Source organism: Protopterus annectens, chromosome 1.part2 (genome assembly GCF_019279795.1).
Source record: "Protopterus annectens isolate FY-2018-M chromosome 1.part2, PAN1.0, whole genome shotgun sequence".
NCBI classification, from domain to species: domain Eukaryota; kingdom Metazoa; phylum Chordata; order Ceratodontiformes; family Protopteridae; genus Protopterus; species Protopterus annectens.
The window spans coordinates 777,066,393-777,085,279 of NC_056727.1; the positions used below are offsets into that span (position 1 = coordinate 777,066,393).

At 38.9% G+C, this 18,887-nt stretch overlaps 1 protein-coding gene across 2 annotated transcripts in view; it reads right to left on the reverse strand.

The window, feature by feature from the left end:
• CRIM1 (cysteine rich transmembrane BMP regulator 1) overlaps positions 1 to 18,887 on the reverse strand; it is a 1,731,222-nt gene that overhangs the window by 213,257 nt on the left and 1,499,078 nt on the right. For both annotated transcript variants that reach the window (XM_044058922.1, XM_044058913.1), the window contains exon 10: positions 6,602 to 6,723. In XM_044058922.1, the coding sequence (XP_043914857.1) occupies positions 6,602 to 6,723 (122 nt within the window). The remainder of the gene's footprint in view (positions 1 to 6,601; positions 6,724 to 18,887) is intronic.

The window sequence follows — 18,887 nt, forward strand, 5'->3', positions numbered from 1 at the left end:
GACCAGATCACAATGTTAAGACAGGTCACTGCCACTAAAAGTCTAACGATCTGTACATTTTACTGTGACTATTGTACAATAACATCTACACCAAAAAAATAAACAAATAAATAAAATCACACTGGCTGCACCTGATGAATTTTCCATTACATTTTTCTTAAGGTCCTAAATGACTATACTTCCCATAACATTTTACTCAGTTCTATCTCTCTGAGAAGCAAACTGTACATCAGCTTTTTTCTGCTACAGTAAGCACCAAACCCCGTTTACCTCTCAGCGTAATGAATATAAAATGCATTACCCAAATTAAGAAACCAATCTTTTTTGCTTCTTTTCCATAGTTCACACTGAACAGCTTTTATTTCTAGTACTGCATATCCCAGATTTTATAACTAACACTCTTCCAACTGACTGTGATATATACAGCAAGTAAAAAACTGTGATTACTAACTACTTGGCTAATATAGAAAGCCTGCTACTCACATTTCAGACCACTAAGTTTCTTTCTATGAAAAAAAAATGGTGAGTGGCATAAGCAGTCATCAAATGTATAATTCTCAGCTGAACTATGTTTGTGTACTTACACTTGGCAAGCAAAAAAAAAAAGCTAAACTATGTCTGTATGGGATGCTTAGAAATAAAAACTTAAGACTGCTTGATTTGGAAAGGAAATAGATCTATTTCAACACACCAGATTTTTCTGAGAGGCTAGGTCTACCATACTTACAACCTGCTATGGCATCTCTCCTTCCTCAAGGGGAAGGTCTTGGGATTTAGTATTTCTCATGGCAACTCCTGTCACAATCCAGGGCTAGCATCATTGGGCAAAGGGAGAACATGGGGAAACACTCTGCAGTTGTATGCTATGTGCAGGAAGGACCAATCAAGAAAATCAGGAGTCAGTAACCCTTCAGCCATTTTCTGTTCCTGCACATTCCCGGTGCACAAATACTGCAGAAGTCTGTCCTCTTGAGGAATTATTTCCCAGCCTGGAAGAGCTGGCTCTCACTGCCAGGATGAGGGCATATGCTACCTTGGTGCTGGCTGGTTGGGAGCATAAGACTATCTTTACGGATAGAGAATGGGCTGACAAAATAAGGATGTACACAAGGTTTTTGGATGACATCTTTATTTTGTTTAAAGGCACTGAACCCGAAGCCCAGAATTTTGTACAACACCTCAACAATAACACCAGTTTTTTCAAGTTCACCCACACATTTCATGAGACTGCCATCACTTACTTGGACATTGAGTTAAAGAAGAACATCGAGGAACAGCAGTATGTTGCTAGAATACACCGAAAACCCACCTACTCAAATTCTATGTTACATTACATGAGTTACCACCCATTATATCAGAAGAGATCTGTGCTGAAAGGACAACTCGTCTGAGCAGCACAGATAGTTACAAATGATACAACTTTCCTTGAAGAATGTGAGATACTTAAACTAATGTTCTTGAGAAGAGGTTACCCTAATACACTAGTCCTTGACTTGGTAGAAGACGTTGTACATAAAAGGAGAGAAGGGTTTTATAAGCCACTACTCAGACCCACTAGTAGATTACTAACCTTAGAGGAGGGTATGAGGTCGGAAGAGACCATCAATATAAATCAGGATGGTACACAAGATGCAGGAGTTACCACAAGGAGAGTTCCTAGCAGTTTTGTAACCCCTTTTTGTTAATAAGTAAAAGAAATTAAGGTCATTTTGAGAAGAAACTGGAATATTTTTATGATGGAGCCAGCGGTATTAAAGAAGCTAGGAAGTTCACCATCCTTTGTTTATAGAAAGAACAAGAACTTAAAACAAATTCTAGAAACTGAACCGAAGATCTTTAACAGAACTGGAAGTACATTTAAGTGTGAGAGTTGCAATTATGGTATATATTGCAACAGGGACAGAATTTGGAACAGGATCTTTTAAGGTAAAGACAAAGGGTAGATTTAATTGCAATTCAAAATCTGTGGTCTACTTGGCTAGCTGTGTAGCCTGCCCAGCATATTACATTGGGAAGAAGGACAGAAAACTTAAAGAGAGGATCTATGAGCATGTCTACCATATTAGGAAAAAGTCCCCCTCTAATGCTTTAGCTAGTCATTGTTCCGAACATCAAACACATCATTTTCTCTTCAGAGTGACTTGTCAGGTAGTAGTGAGTACAAAAGGGGGGCCCTATCATTTAATCTTGGAAAAACAGGAGCTGATTTGGCAACTAAGATTGAACTCTTATAACCTTCCGGGGCTAAACAAAGCCACCTCTATTGCTTGTATTTTAAAATTGAAGAATTTAATTTATTAAAAGAGCCCTTAAAGTTTTTTGTTCATTGCCCCTATTGTATTGTATTATATTTTACTGAATTTATTTTATTCACTTTATATGTTTGTTTACTTATTTATTTGTTTTAAACAACTAGCTTTTTAACAGCTATTTGTGAAAAATGTAATGTTAAGCTTATCCATCTTCTTCGAGAATCAATGTTAGCTATGACAGGGACACACAATTTACATATACACACAAATTTATTTACATTAGTAGTATCATTTTTTAAAAAACATGAAGTAGGAGAAAACATATTCAACGAGATGACAACCAGTTAGTGTATTTGTTATATATTTATATATTACATATACATCTACTTAACTTATAAATGCATTTTCTTATTTTTATATTATTTAACTTATTTTACATGTTAATGTCCTGTTGCTGATGTCACTTAATGACAAATTAAATATTATTGGTTAATGAATTATAAACAACCATGTGGTGTGTGTGTATATATATATATATATATATATATATATATATATATATATATATATATATATATATATATATATATATATTGAGATTTTGGTTTTTGCTGATGGTCTGAAGAAGTCTGCTATTTTAGAGACGAAAAGCGCTTAACCACTTTGTATCCGTGTTTTTTTGTATTATAATAAATTTGTGTTCTACGTGTTGGAGTCTTAGTGTCAATGTCTTTTTCAAGTTTAGGATGAGGGTATATACTAGTAGTTACTGAAGCTACATTTCCCAGAGGTGCAGTTCTCTATGCAAGATGTCACATACTGGACAACCCAAACAGTGCGGCTTTGGAAAGACAGCAAGGGGCACATCAGCTTAAAGTTGTTTGCTTTGGCAAGGGTGCACATTGGCTGACAGGGTCATCAGTGTTTCCAGAAGGTCAAGTAGCAGAAGGATATATCATATTAAGTTAAAAATGGCAAAATGAGATATACTGAGAAAAATGTATTCATATATATGATACTAGTTCATGAATAAAGCATACTTTTCATATGTGCTGTAATTCAAGTATACTGTTCCGTCCTGAGATTTACCCCTTTTCTCTCCAGATTAAATACAATTAGAACAGATTATAGGTACAGAGAAGTCATTTCTGAACTATGTCTACACTACCACTAAAATATCTGATAAAGCAGACATGGTTCTACTTTCTGAAACTATGCTTGATCTCCAGTCACCATTTTTGTAGAAGGTACATGTTTTCCCCATGTCTGCATGGGTTTTCTCTCTGGGTACTGTAGTTTTTCACCCATCTCCTAAAAGACTATGCCAGTTTCTCAGCTACTGTAAACTGTCCAACTGTACATGTATATTTATTTGTTTATCTATGTATTAATTTGTTTAGTTACTTGTTTATATATTTATAAATATCGTACATTTACCCTTGTCATTGTGGCCCAAGCCATAGCTGAAAAAGGACCAAGACAACAAAGCACTTCACTTGCCTGGTTAACAAACAACTACATTAAATGCAAACTGCAGACCAATGCTGTGATTTTTAATAAGCAGTGTGAAGAGATTGAGATGAGGGGACCTGGGTTAAGATCAGAGGTTGTATGCAGAGAGGAGACAAGTGACCCTGCAAAAGTGTGAGGGTACTAGGTTGTAAGAATATGGGTCAGCTTACAAATGAAGCAGTGGGGATGCAGAACACACACACATTGCTGATCTAAACACACAGCTCTGGTCTTTGCACCACAGTGAAATTAGCAGACTGGTTCATGTCAACCCTTTAATCACTCACCAGCCTGAATGGTTCCTGTCACCCCTTTAATCACTCACTATCCTGAAACCAAACTGCTGACACTTCAAACAAGAATGCCAGCTCTCTACTCACAGGTTGGCCTATGCCAGCTCTCTACTCACAGGCCAGCCTACCCCATCTCTCTATCCGCAGGCCAGCCTATGCCAGCTGTCTACCCACAGGCCAGCCTACGCCAGCGCTCTATTCACAGGCAAGCCTACGCCAGCTCTCTAAACACAGGCCAGCCTATGCAAGCTCTCTATCCACAGACCAGCCCATGCCAGCTCTTTACCCACAGACCAGCCTATGTCAGCTCTCTACCCACAGACTAGCCTACGTCAGCTCTCTATCCACAGGGTAGCCTATGCCAGCTCTCTATCCACAGGCCAGCCTATACCAGCTCTCTACCCACAGACCAGCCAGTGTCAGCTCTTTACCAACAAACCAGCCTATGCCATCTTTCTACTCACAGGCTAGCCTATGCCACCCTTCTATTCACAGACCAGCCTATGCCAGCTATCTACCCACAGGCCAGCCTGGGCTGATACAGCAGCCTAGTGCTTACCTAAGTTTCTTTCCGTGCTGGTTTAGCATGAGTCCCACAACTCCTTGTAGATTACTTCATAACAAGTACACCATGTCTGTGCAGCATTGCACCAGTATCTGCTGCATCCCTGGCATTAACTAGTTTGTAATCAGAAAATTGAGGGAATTATATACTGAACTAGTGAAGAATACACAGGCAATGTCTAGCTGTGTGAATAAAGACATTAGTGGCATGGAGAAGTGAGAGTACTGCATAAGAGTTTTTTATCTGTGTTAAAATGGTTTGCGGATCATACCAAATGGTTTGCAAACCATACCAGAAGCCAATTAATCACCTTTCAATGAAATCTCACTTATTCTATTCATGTTGATTCTTTAGTGACTTTACAGTAGGCAAATTGTTACAAGGTCCTCCCCACACTGTTCAACAATGTTCTGCCACTTTATCAGCTCGCTCCGAGGTAAGAAGCTATACTGCTTACCACACAGAGAGTTTTACAGTGTTGCAGCAGTTAAATGCATTACTACTGCTTTAACTATTTGTGCGGTAGGAAATACTGCCAAACTGTACTCACTTGGTTAGTTCACAAGTACTGCTTACGTAATCCATCAAACCATTTAATTGTTAAAAACAATTGTCTTGCTGAGTAAGTCCCCCGATCCTATATTTCTGTAGAAGTGACTTGCTACCTAGGTTTGTTTCTCTCTATTGTCACACATTAAGTCACCTGGCAATATTTAGTCCAGATTAGAGTCAGGGAATTGGACAACATTGTTAAGTAGTTGGTTGTGTTGGCTAAATCAGCCATAATCTAGTCATCAGCACAGACTGTAAAGGAGTACTAGAAGCTTCTCTTTGTAGGGACACACCAAAGAATCAGCAACACGTAATTGTTCATGACCACCCTAAACTGCTTGCTAGCAGCATTTCCTCCTGGTGACAATCAAGAAAGTAGACATCATATGCCCCCCCAAATACTTTGCAGGACTTGTCCGTCCTGCTTCCAAATCCATGTTACAAAAACAATGTCCACACTAAAGCCTTGACTATGAACATACCAAGAAACACCAAAATGTGAAAACTAAGTGCTTCTAAACTAATGTTAAGACTTCATATTAGCCTGAGTAACAACTTCTTTCTCTACAAACACAGCCACAGGTGCATGGATGGTTAGGAATCTATCATGCCATCACACAGCCAGCATAACGGCTCACAGAACAGTGCCCCAGTGCATCTAAGAGCACTGCATACTGATTAAGTCTCCTTCACCTCTATAAAAGTGTTTTCTAGTTTTGATATCCCAGACTGATTATTTATAATGAAGATTATAGAATAGACTCTCAGCTCCACAATATTCATTTTGATTTTTAAACAATATTCAACCCAAGAATTAGTTAAGCTCAAGGTAACTTCTCCATCATTACTGTTTCACAGTGGACCATACCTCTCAACCTTTTAGTGCAAGAAATCTACACAAAGTCAAAATAATGGGAGGACAAAGGCCCAAAATTAGGGACATAGTTTAAATATTGTTCTTACAAATTTAGAAAGTTGCTAGAATAACTAGTTTTGCAGTAAAATCCATTATCTGAAGGATATGAAATCTGAAAGTCAAATGTAAGTCATTACTTAATGACTTCAGTCGTCAATGACTTGCCAGAAAACCACAACTTTTTAAAGAGCAGATCAAAAATATGAGGCAAAAATCTGGACAGTTGAGAGGTATGCAGATTGATGCAAACAACATGCAGTGTGGCTCATCTAATCAACATGCCTGGCACTTAATACCTTACTAAAACGAAATAAGCAGATATCATAGAATTCTGTCAGGGGAGAGTTTATTAAAGCATAGTAACTATTCAAACAGAAAGCAATATTTACCACCTCAGAAATAAATATTTATTTGCAGGCATTATTAAAATCATTCTTCACTCAGTAATTTTTGTTGTATGTCTGACAAGTGCAAAATGACAGAAACAAAAAGATTTAGTAACCAAACCTACCTCTGCACTTGCAAGTAGGGCAGCCATGACTGTCCTGTTTGAAGCCCACTGGACAAGTATTATTACATGAAAGGTCTAAGCATTTCTTGCAGCGACATATATCACAGCCATGCTTATTTTTCCTAAACAAAAAACAAACATACATGAGTTTCATTTGGTTACTAATCCTCAGGAAAATGTTGACATCTACACTAGCAAATGACTAACAGAAAATTATTAACGTCTGGATGATAATCAATGAAGTTTTCTGTCCAAACTAAAATAAATATAATGATTCATTTGCAGTACAAATTTATTATATATATGCTAAGGTACCCGTTGCAGAATGCCAAACTGGTATGAAGCACATATCCATGTGAATTCCTGGAATACAGGAAGCTACAATGATTTGATTTTTCCCAGACTTCTGTGTTGCAAAAGTAACAAGTAAAAGTTTTCAATATTAGGTCTGCTAAACCAAAGTCAGAGGGTGCAGCTTTAATGCATAACTGCATAGGGTACAGTTATGAATTCAGTAAAAGTCCTTAACAGCACCCACTGAGCTGTAAAACCTTTATTAGTTAGTTGTGCTACCAGCACTCCCTTCTACGAGAAATGCAAGTTTTACAGTGGTCTGTAAAACTTGTGTAACAAAATGGTAAGCCCTCTAAACCACAAAACAGACATTAAACATTGCACTCAAGAAGGAAAAATAACTTACTATATGTATAAAGTACATATTTTTTTAGATATCAAATGTGCACCCCCCACATTTGCAGGTAAACATCACTGTTTAAAATCTCTGCTTCTAAGGAGTCCTTTTACAAACATATATAGTGATCTATGCAGAACAGGGCAACTTGTTATTTTTCAGTTTCAGCACAGTGCTCTTTTAAGTGATTCAGCTGTAAACAGGATCAACTCAATGTCTAGTGGATATATAATTCTGTAAGCTTGCGGCTACATGCTATGCATAATTTTTGAAGCCTTTTAACAACTTTTCATATTTTCAGTGTTTTTATTGTTGTGCACAGATTTTACTTTTGCCTTAGGCACATTACATTTTTCATAGCGTTTCTCCAGCTTGTATTCCTAATCGTTTTAAACAGATGCAAGTGATGTGGTTCAGCTCCATCTACTTCTAATTTTAGGTTACTGTGAACAATTCCTGGCCAAAACTGATGACTGGATAATTCTTTTCTTTTTTTTTAAACATCTTTATTTAAAATGACATTAAAATGTGACATAGATACATATACAGTAATAGAAAAAAAAACAAATTAAACTAACATTTCCTGTGTTATTTTCATACAGTATACATTTTAACAATTTTCATTCACTCCAACATTACATAAATTGCTGAAATCCTGCCTTCCCTTAAATTTCAATTCTCCTCCTCCTTCTGAACAGTACTGCATGTACTGTTACCACAGATTCCATGTACGTCTAAGATACTTTGCTCCTTCCCTTGTCTAAAGACCCTACTTCCATTTTGCCTCCTTTAGAAGTCAGTACTTCAGTTACCACTCCCCACTTCCTCCAGGAGTAGATGTCAACATTCACCTCCGCCCGTCTGCTTTAACATATCGTGCTTGCCTTCCTGATTCCTACGCAAACTCCTCCCTCCCCTCCAGATACACACGCTCATCCTCCCTACCACTCCATCAGTCACCCGCACCATTAAGTGAACCCGTGTCGACTGGGCTATAGCCAGGGCTTTATTCCAGTATGCCACCAGAGAGTTGGCTCCTATCATGATATTTTACATGATGGTTAGTATATTTTCTGCCCTCTGCAATGACATTTTACATTATGGCCATCAAAATATAGAACTTGCTGTCTTATAAAAATATGAAAGAAATATGCACAATTGCAAACAAGCTTCGCGGCAGCACACCCTAAAGAAATACTCTTAGTGCCATTTTGTCTCACACTGTGCTATTCCATAAATTTCCTATCTTTAATTTCTATAGTGCTAAAGGAAAGCAACCCCAAACAGTGTTATTCCTACTCATCTCTTGCTACCTCTGCTTCTCTCATTAACCTACTATAACAACCTTTCCTTGTTTTCTAAGAATATCTCAAATAAACATGGAATTTACCTTTGAAACAATGATCATTGCATGTTTTCTAATTGTATATAAACCTTGCTACCATAACTGTATGACTGACTTCATTTAATTAGTTTGTTTCTCTATAGAACAGTTCCTGTCTTTTACCCAAACATTAAACCAGCTCAGCAGGTTAAGGTTTTGGCCCTGGTTATGTCCCAGGTAACACAGGTTTAATATGCGGCCTGGGCACTTAATGAGGTGGCCACTGAATGGTGGGATAATGAAGCCATCACTGACTCATTCATCCTAAGCAGGGAGTTGGAGAATCCCAAAGCAGGAGGACCACTGGGAAACCCTCCAAGAAGAGCAGCTACGTGGGTAGGTGTGGGATGTGTAAGCCTGTCAAGCAGTGCAGAGCACTCTGGCTTAGATTTGCAAAGCAAACAACCACATTAGCCCACCACTGCACTGTATCACACTTTACGGCCAACAGGGCAGGGAAGTTAAAAGCATTCAAAATTAAATGTGACCCTGCCGTCCTTCCAATGTACTAGGATGCTGCGGGTCAGGACAAACTAATGGACTAATGTGGTTGTGATGGTCAAAGGGGAGATGTGAGCCAAAAAATATATATTTAAATAATATTGTGTATGTAATACTGCTGTCTCTGGCCTGAGTCATTGCTGAAAAGTGCCCCTGGACTTAGCAGTCTAACTGGTTATTGAATAAGTGAATTAATTAGTTAATTAATTGATTAATAAATCAGTGAGTGAAATGAATACATAAATGACAGATAAAAACACCACCAGAAGCAAAAGAAATGCCTCAAAAACATACTACATGTGCTAATAAGTAGCCTACATCATGCTGATTACCATTAAAATGCATCATTACCATTTAATGTAAGAATTAATTCAACCGTATAAAACTGGGTAAATAGAAACAGAGTGACGTGCCACTTTCAGAAAAATATATAATCACCAGTACAGAACATTAAGAGATTGGTGGATGTATCTGGAAGATGGGAGCCAGTAAAGAACATTAAGAGATTGGCGGATGTATCTGGAAGATGGAAGAAGCAGTACTCCTCGATGTATAGTACAAGAGACATCAGTCACTGGGAATCTGAAGGTTAGTCCCGCAGCCTGATCTTTTATGCAGAGGGATGCTGCCAAGCACAAGGCAGTGTGGCAAACAAGGTCCATGAGAAGGACTTCAGTAGTAAGGCAATGAATATACCTCATGTGTATGATGTGCTGCTGTTTTTTTCGGAACGCATAAATTAGGTGAATACAAATTAACAAGTAATCTTGAAGAAGGTCATAAGGGCTAATGCCAACTTATATCAGGAGGCAAAACTAATAAAGACCTAAAGATAGACAACAGTTAATATTCAAATGTGGGATCAATCCTATAGAATAAGCTGTCCTCACCCTTTTCAATGATACTTCTTTAGTGATGTGGCAAATGTTGCACATAGTTGTTTTCTGTACTTTTTCAAGACCTTGTAACAGGTTTGTATCTTTCATCACAGTTGCTTTTTCAGCATATTACAAAGTGTGTGCCTTTTCTCCATGCAGTAAGGTTTTAGAACTATTACAGCATTTGTTGTTAGCTATCTTTATAAAATGGACTCAAAGCACACATGAATCTTATTGGCTACAGTGTCTAAAATATGCACTACGCACTACACATAAGAAGTATAAATTTGGTTCCAGACATAAGAACACAAATTAATGTGACACTGGAATATTAAGTGTAAATGTTTATCATGTTTACCTTTCAGAAACAGCCATTTAACCTGAGGATAGAACAAAATCCGCAGTAAAACCCATTATGTCTGCCTTGGCAAAAAAGGACAGCCATATAAGTAAACAATACGCTTGAAAGGGGGCTTGTTGTCGGGGAAATAATGACTGGTGGAGAGCCTCTACACACCTGGAAGGGTATTATTTCCCCAATAACACAACCTGGAAAGCATTATTGTGCTTAAAGAATGGAGTATCTGTTAAACAGTCTTGTATTTTTTATTTATTAGCATATTTTGTTATATTTTGATGTAAAATACTTTATCCACCTAAAGTTTCAGACTTGCTGTACGATATGTAATTGCTGGAGGAAGTATTTTACATCAAAAATATGTTATCTAAGTATTTAATGTCCTATACACACCCACACACAGACTGTGCCAGATTCCAAAAGAGTTGCTAGTCTGCCCTGATTCCAAAAGATCTGCTCTCAGTGTAAATTACTTACTTTGGTGTAAAACTATAAACAGGCTTACAATGGAAGCCAGATTCCAAAAGACTTGCTCTCAGCCTGCTCAAAGTATATGTGGTGACTTACACTGACAGCAAGTCTTTTGGAATCATCCCCAACCAGAAGCAACGACAGACTCATATACATATTCAAAGAAACACACACACACACACACACACACACACACACACACACACACACACACACACACACACACTATTTTTTTTTTTATGCTTGCTGTACAGCAAAGAGATGTTTAGCAAGCTTAAACATGCCAGATGTTTGCTTTTTTTCTGTCTGAAATTCATGGCACCTTAAAATATTGCTGTGAAGTTGCAGACTTGTTATTTTTACCGGGCATTACCTGTGCATTATACAATAAAAGGTTATTAGTATTCCAAAATGTGCATGCTGATTGGCTCCTCAATCAGTGTTCCAGTTGTAAATCAAGCATATCCCAATAGGAAGAAGTCGGGACACTTAAATCTTCTTGAGCAGCTGATTTTCTATTGGAAGATGCTCCTTATTGCCATCCAAAAGTTATTTTAACAGACGGATTGTTAAAAATCAGAAAAAACAGGGAAGTTCTGCAAAACTGTAACTAGCTGAGAAGTAAGGGTGCTGACTGTACGAGAGTGTTCAGCTGGTAACCATTTCTCTCAACTAACCACAGTTTTACAGAACACTCCTGATTTTCCTCACATTTTTTTCCCAATCCCTTGTGTGCGTTCAAAAAAACATTTTACATTTGAAACCCTCCATCCATAGCTCTCAACCTTCCATCTCCAAAATGAGGAACACTAGCCCTCACAATGTGGAACAAATGGGCAAAATGTGGAACACATACTAATGGCTTACTAACAACTTCAACTAGGAAGGTCATAGGATGGTTACAATATGCTGGTTTTACTTATAAAGAAGATCTTTTAATGAATTAATATAATTAATTTCTATTTACCATGGATTTCACTTAAAAAAATTCCTAACACTGAATGTGTGACAGGGTCTTTCAATGTGGAACATTGAGGAAATTTGAGGAACATGAACTTTTTAAGACCCCAAATGAGGTACGTTCCTCATAATGAGGTACACTTGAGAGGTATGCCTCCATCTACCTTACTGCACTGCACTGTACTGGTGTGCAGATGCACGTGTCTTAAGCCTGTGCAACACATCTCTACAGACTAGTGGAAGCTGAAGAGTGCTGAAGTGTTGTTATACAATTAAATTATTCAAGAAAGGCAAACAATTTCTTTGTTAAATAATTTCATTGTATAAAAGCAATAATCCACTCCTGAGTGTGGATATCCCATGATTTACTCATGGTTTGCTTTGTTAAATCACTCAGGCTTCACCCTCATGATCAATCCACACCGGCTGTGGCTAAATCCTGGGATACCCGCATGCAGTCATTGATAATTACTTAATTAACACGCGGCTGGAGAATGTTTCCTCTTCAGTCAGGATAAAGATGTACATCATATACTGAATTATAATTACCATTAGTTTTGCACAGTAGCAAAACAAAAAGAGCCAGAGGAAGAAAAATACACTCACTGACGTGTAAATACCACAACCAGAACAGAAGTGGTAGTATTACTAAAGCTGCAGGTAATGGAGGATGGGAATTTTGCCAAGCTTGTGACCACAGAAATTAAGGTGAATAAATTGCAGGGGATTGTAATGAAACTAGAAACAAAGACTAAACAATGAAAACATTTACTAAGTACTCTGACAGTAACTGCACCATCATCCCGCACCTACTGATGCTACTACAATCCCAACTAGCCCTATCTAAAACAGTTTGCCAGTTACTTTGCAGCCACCTTCCCCTACCTAATCTATTTCTCCATGACTGCGCATTCCAACCAGTACTGTACATGGCTCACGCAGGCCATCCGACTTACACGACCACCTCCGGAGACCCATACCTTAACTAGCACCCTTCTCGTTTACCCTTCATCACTGTACTGGATGAATACAATTACTGTGGATAAGACACGCAGGATGTATGTAAGCCATATCTTACTATTTTATAATGGCAGTGAACATGACAACATTGCGAATTAAAATACATAGAGGTTGCATGTCCTCTCTGAATTTAACTTTAGCATCTAGTGTCAATGTTACTTAACCCAGCTGTGCAACCTCACTGACCCACTCTATCCCAATACATGCATCTACGCAACGCAAGTCAGCATGACAACCTGAGCTATTACCTTTAAGCACATATTGTGAGTGGTACTTGAAAAAGTAAATATACTACAGGGACCAATGAAAAACAGAGCATCTACAGCAGAAAACTACATAACCGTTACTGCTGCTCTACATCACAGGACAAGTATGAAAACAAGCTACACCCAATCACGTCATTGCAGAAAAACTTTCTTCAAAGCATTGTTGCAGGTCCTGATGCTTACCCATCAATACATCATTTAGTCAGAAATGTAATTTATTATGCAGCTACACAGTGTAGAGGAACATAATACAGATGTCAGTCATATACACATACTTGGGTTTACTCTTAGGTGTTGTAAAAGTAATGCTCTAGCAGTTTTCTGGATTAACATATAACCTATCAAAATATACATAAACATATAACTTTCTTTAAAAACTGCTTACTTTAAATGTTAACATAACATTAATCAAAAAAGCTGCCCACTTTATAAACATGATACGCCACTGAGGGGTGTACGCAATGTAGGTATTACCACACTTCCAGACACTTGTAACGCACCACCCTTCAGGCTTGTATCTCTGAAAGCCCCTGGGAGTGTGGTACATACAATGCACAACCCTTCATGACCCATTGCTTGCTTAGCTCTGTGGTATGATGATGCAGCCTTAAGTTGTGACCATAATACAGACGGTCTGATTGTAAAAAGATAAGAAAGTACACCATGCACTCTATTTTATTTGATTTTTTTGCTGGGAATTAGCAAAAAGTGTACTCTTACAAAAGTCTAAGGAGTCATGAAACCTTAAACCAAACACTACAAACATTCAAAAGAGGAAAAAAGATATAAATTCAGAAAAACATTAACATGCACCTCAAACAACAAAACTAAGGAATGAAAATTAGTAGTTACCCAAAATGTTTAAGATTATGAGTTGCAAAAAAATTCCTCCGATTATCCATTGTTTGATTCCCTTAGTCTCTAATTTCCTGCTGTCTGCCATGATTCTCAGCAAATTAACTAAGCAGTGCTCCCAAATTGCCACTGGGAAAAGGGTTATGCTTGGTGGTTTATGGGTGTATTTGGTTAACACATACTATATATATATATATATATATATATATATATATATATATATATATATCAGGATAGAGCCCGGGTCGTAATCCAGATGACCTGGTTGAAACAGGGGTTCTGGCACTGGAGGAGTTTGGAAGGGGTGGTGTGAATGGCCAACACCAACTTGTCATACTGGGGGGAAGTGGGCAATGGGTCCATTCTGCTGCCCCCCAGCTGAAAGCAGAGATGCACAAGCAAAGCTTGTGGGTGACAAAATTCAGCATGATACTGGGGGTGGGGCTTTTTACCACAAGCTGCTGACACTAGTCATCATTAAGCAGGTGGGTTGGAACACAAATACACAAGGGGGAAGGCACAGTACACCCTTCATGTGACAGAAAGGCCCACATTATTCACTAGGTGCCATGTTATTGGCAAGATAGAAATGCCCTAATTTCCTGCATCTAGAGATAAAGGTAAGGGCATAAACTCCTCCAAGGACACAAAGATGACATCCTTCTCTTCTGTTTCTTGCCTTTATGCTGGGAACTCCCCAAACACTAGGAAAATTAACAGCCTAACAGTGATGGGGGCCATGGCTGATGGGTGGCAGGCATGGAAAGAAAAATCATAAAGAAAAAAATACTATGAAATAAAAAAAAAAATACTACAAATTCTTAAAATTTGCAACCGGCACAACTAACAATATAGAGGCAACCAGATCCAAGTCACATGCAAGGCCAGTGGTATGCAGGGAGAGAGCCTGTCCTGCAGTGATAATTTTACTATACAAACATTAACTGCTATAATGCATGGTCGTGCACAGCTGCATACTGTTCGTTTTAAAGATCACAGCTGTGGGGATTCAGAATGTGAATGGGGGTGTACCAAGTAGCATACTTTTAGCTCTTAGCAAACGCTGGATGACCTGCAACATGCTTTACTAAATAGCTGAAGCAAAAGCTGCTATAACTATAAACTAGGCATTCGGTTAGAAATGTTTGCAGACTGTGAGTACCAGCTTTAGAAAAACGTTTGGTATTGCAGGTTTAAAGAAGGCTGCAGTAGCAGTTGCTGAGCTGCAGAGTAAACCCTAATCTTCCATACTCACTTCTACAGCCAGACACTTGGAAAGGTTATGACTGCAGACTGACTGACACCATTTTCTTTTCAAAAACATAAAAAGCAGATCAGACCACTTCAGCAGTTTAGTTCTCCTGAAACAGTACAGGAACTGTCAGCGTACATCTACAGTATGCAACTCTTTCACTCTTCTTCTGTTTAGGGATAAACACAAGCAAATGGAATGGCTGTTTCAAAGAGGTTTCAGAGAAAACTTAAGGCTTAAAGTAGGGATTTGTTTTCAATGACACCCTGTCCTGGAAATTTGTGTATGGCCATTTACACACTAAATATTGTAATTCAGAACTCCTCCTGGCTGAAGTGACCGTTTCCAATAAAGCTGTTTTCCAAGACAGGTTACTTAGGAATATAGTACAGACGCTTCTCCTCATAAATTTCAAGTCCCAGACAGAAATACAGGGCTTGTTAGGGGTCTAAAATGAAGGATTCCCCTTCAAGGTGTGTAGCAGAGAAGAGAATCTATAGGGATATATACCATTATGAAAATATAAGACAGTTCAGCACTGTATATTGTGAAGAAGTGAGACATTAAAACATTTCATTGCCTGAAGTGGATACCGGCTCTCTGCATGAAAAAGTAATCTGCTACTTTAAGATAGGTACAGCCTCCTGTTTGTAGGTTATATAGCTTCTTTAGGAAAGATAACACTGCTCAAAAAAGAATAGCTGCTACTTGCTAAACAAAACAGCCACAGATATAAGTTTCCAAGTACCTAATAAAAACAATATAATCTATATATTAACAAATACTGTGAAATTAGAAAACTGAATTTACTTTCTGCTCATTTTGGCCTGCTCCTCTAGATAAAGCTGATGCAGCAATCTCAACATACAGTTTTGTGCCAGGAAAAGGAGTCAGGAACGAACAACAGGAGGGCAACACGGGGATAATTTCAGTTTTCTGCTCTTCTGTGACCTTTCCTTTAAAGCAACTAGATATAGCAAATGACAGCAAACAACTATTTTTTGTAGGAACAGGATTCCGGTATGAACACTGGAAGATCACAGAGTGAATAATTTCAGTTTATGATTAAGATCTTTATAGATGAATAAAAAAGTAGAAAGAATGAGATCTGCTCTCTCATTTACTGATAAGAACTTTGCTCTGCTCAGGCTACTGATGCTATTGCTTTGGGTTCTAAAGCATGAAGTTACAGGTTCTGTTTCAGAGTACTTTTGGATCACTGGCTGTGAGAGAAGGGCATATCCTGTCTGTGTCATCAGAACAGTCTTTTATGTAGCAGAGTGTGCAAACTGTGTGAATATTCTCCAACAGCAGTGCTGTATCTTGTCATTTTTCTTCAGATTATGTGGATGTGATTAGTACCTGGAATCTGGAGGAAGTCACAGCACAGATTGGCAACACTTCTTTTAGGTTGTGGGCTGGGCCTAATAGCACACTTTTTTTTGTTTTGCTCAGGTTTAGAAGTAGTTGCTTTTGCTACAGAACTTCAGCAGTTGGTATAGACCAGCATGAAGGAGTCTGAGAATACTCTGACAGATGAGTCTGGCCTATATACTGCTGAATTATCACTGTTTATGATTGAATGGTGGTTTGGTAGATCAGTGGAACGAGTGAAAAGAGAAGGGGACCAAGCACACATCCTTGAAGCATACCCATAGAGATCTATCACAGGGGCAAGATACAAAAGCCCAGGCTACAGTTCTTTGTTTTCAGACTGAAGCTTAAATGGTTGAAGAATATAAAACAGAAACCAAAATTCTGAAAGCTACAAAGAAATTATACTCAAACTTGACACATAACTTTGAATGCATATAACACATACAAATTATTAACTTAATGCACCAAAATATTCCCTTACTTGGGCCTCCCTATAGAAATGTAAAGCCTATACAGTACAGTTGTGTACACTTACCATAAATGTAGATGTTCGAGTGTATTCACTGTTGCAGTCATCACATTTGGGTTATCTGCTTGCAGTAGCCCTCAGTCGGCCTGATTATCAAAGTTTTGGGTCCTGCGTCGGTTGCTGTCTCATCTTCCATGACGTCAGGTAGTCAGGGGTATAAAGCATGAAGCCGACGCCATTACATCAGCTTTTCTTGCCCCAGATGTCAGCTGCCCTATAATGGGAAGCAATTATATATCTACAAGGTTACACCTCCAACACAAAAGCAAATACGCCAAAAAGCTTTAAGCATAGTAAACAAGAATAGAGGTATAGCCAAAAGAAGACAGGGGGCTGGAGGGAGGGTAATCAGGACTGCAACAGTGAATACACTCGAACATCTACATTTATGGTAAGTGTACACAACTGTACTATGTTCTTTGTGTTTCACTGTTGCAGCCATCACATTTGGGTAGATTCCCAAAGCTAAGGAAGGGAGGAGGAAATCAGATAGCATTAGGACCAGCTATAAGGCCCTGCAAGACTGCAGTGGCAAAGCCAGCTCTGGATTTAGAGAAAATTGGCAAATGGTAATGCTTGGTGAAAGTATGTACAGAACTCCAGGTAGCAGATTCTAGGATGTCCCTGGTAGGGACAACTCTGAGAAAGGCTGTAGAGGTAGATGCAGCCCTGGCTGAATGTGGTCTTATCCCCTGTGGAGCAGGTTTTCCATGGTGCTTATAGCAGAAATTAATGCAATGGCCTATCCATTTAGAAATGGTTTGCTTTGAAATGGCCTTCCCCTCTGCCCCTGCAGCAAATGCAACCAGCAGCTGTTCAGATTTCCTGAGAGGTTTAGTCCTGTCTAAGTAAAATCTAAGTCGTCTTTGCACATCTAAGGAGTGCAGTATACGTTCCCCTTTGTTCTGGGGATTAGAAAAGAAGGTTGGCAAGTGAATGGACTGATTAAGAGCCACACTGGATACCACCTTGGGCATGAAGGAGGGATTGGTTCTGAGGGACACCCTGTCTGCATGAAAGATGATGAAAGGCTCCACTGCCATAAGGACCTGTAATTCAGACACCCTTCTTGCTGAAGTGATGGGTAAAAGGAAGGCTGTTTTCCAAGAAAGGAATTTCAACTCTGCATTTGAAGCTGGCTCAAAAGGAGGTAGAGTGAGTTTTTCCAATACAAAGTTAAGGTCCCAGGCTGGAGTTGGGGCTCTCCTGGCTGGTCTTAAGTTTTTGGCCCCTCTGAAGAACTGCTTGAGCAGTGGATGAGAGAAGAGGGGTGGTTCTGTGTTGTAATGAGCTGAAATGGCTGAGGCATGAATTTTGATGGAGGAAAAGGAAAGGCCCTTGTGAAGCATCTCAGGTAAGTATTGAAGAATCTGAGGTAAATTGGGCACTGCTGTGCCCATCCTCTGAGTTTGGTTCCAGGAACAGAACCTTTTCCATTTTTCAGTATAAGATTTTCTAGTATTAGGCCTCCTTGGCTCCAGAATGACATCCAACACTTGCTTACTGAGGGATGGTAGCGGAGAGATCAGGTAATCAGCCAGGCTGCCAGGTTCAGGGTTTTTAACTGAGGGTGCAGAATCTGCCCCTCCTGTTGGGACAGCAGGGTAGGGGTCTGAGGCAGGTGCCAAGGTGCCAGCAGTGATACACTGTGCAAGAGGGGGTACCAGTGTTGGCGTGGCCAGTCTAGTGCAATCATTATCGTCCTTGGTTTGTCCTGTTTCATCTTTAGTAGTACCTTGAAGAG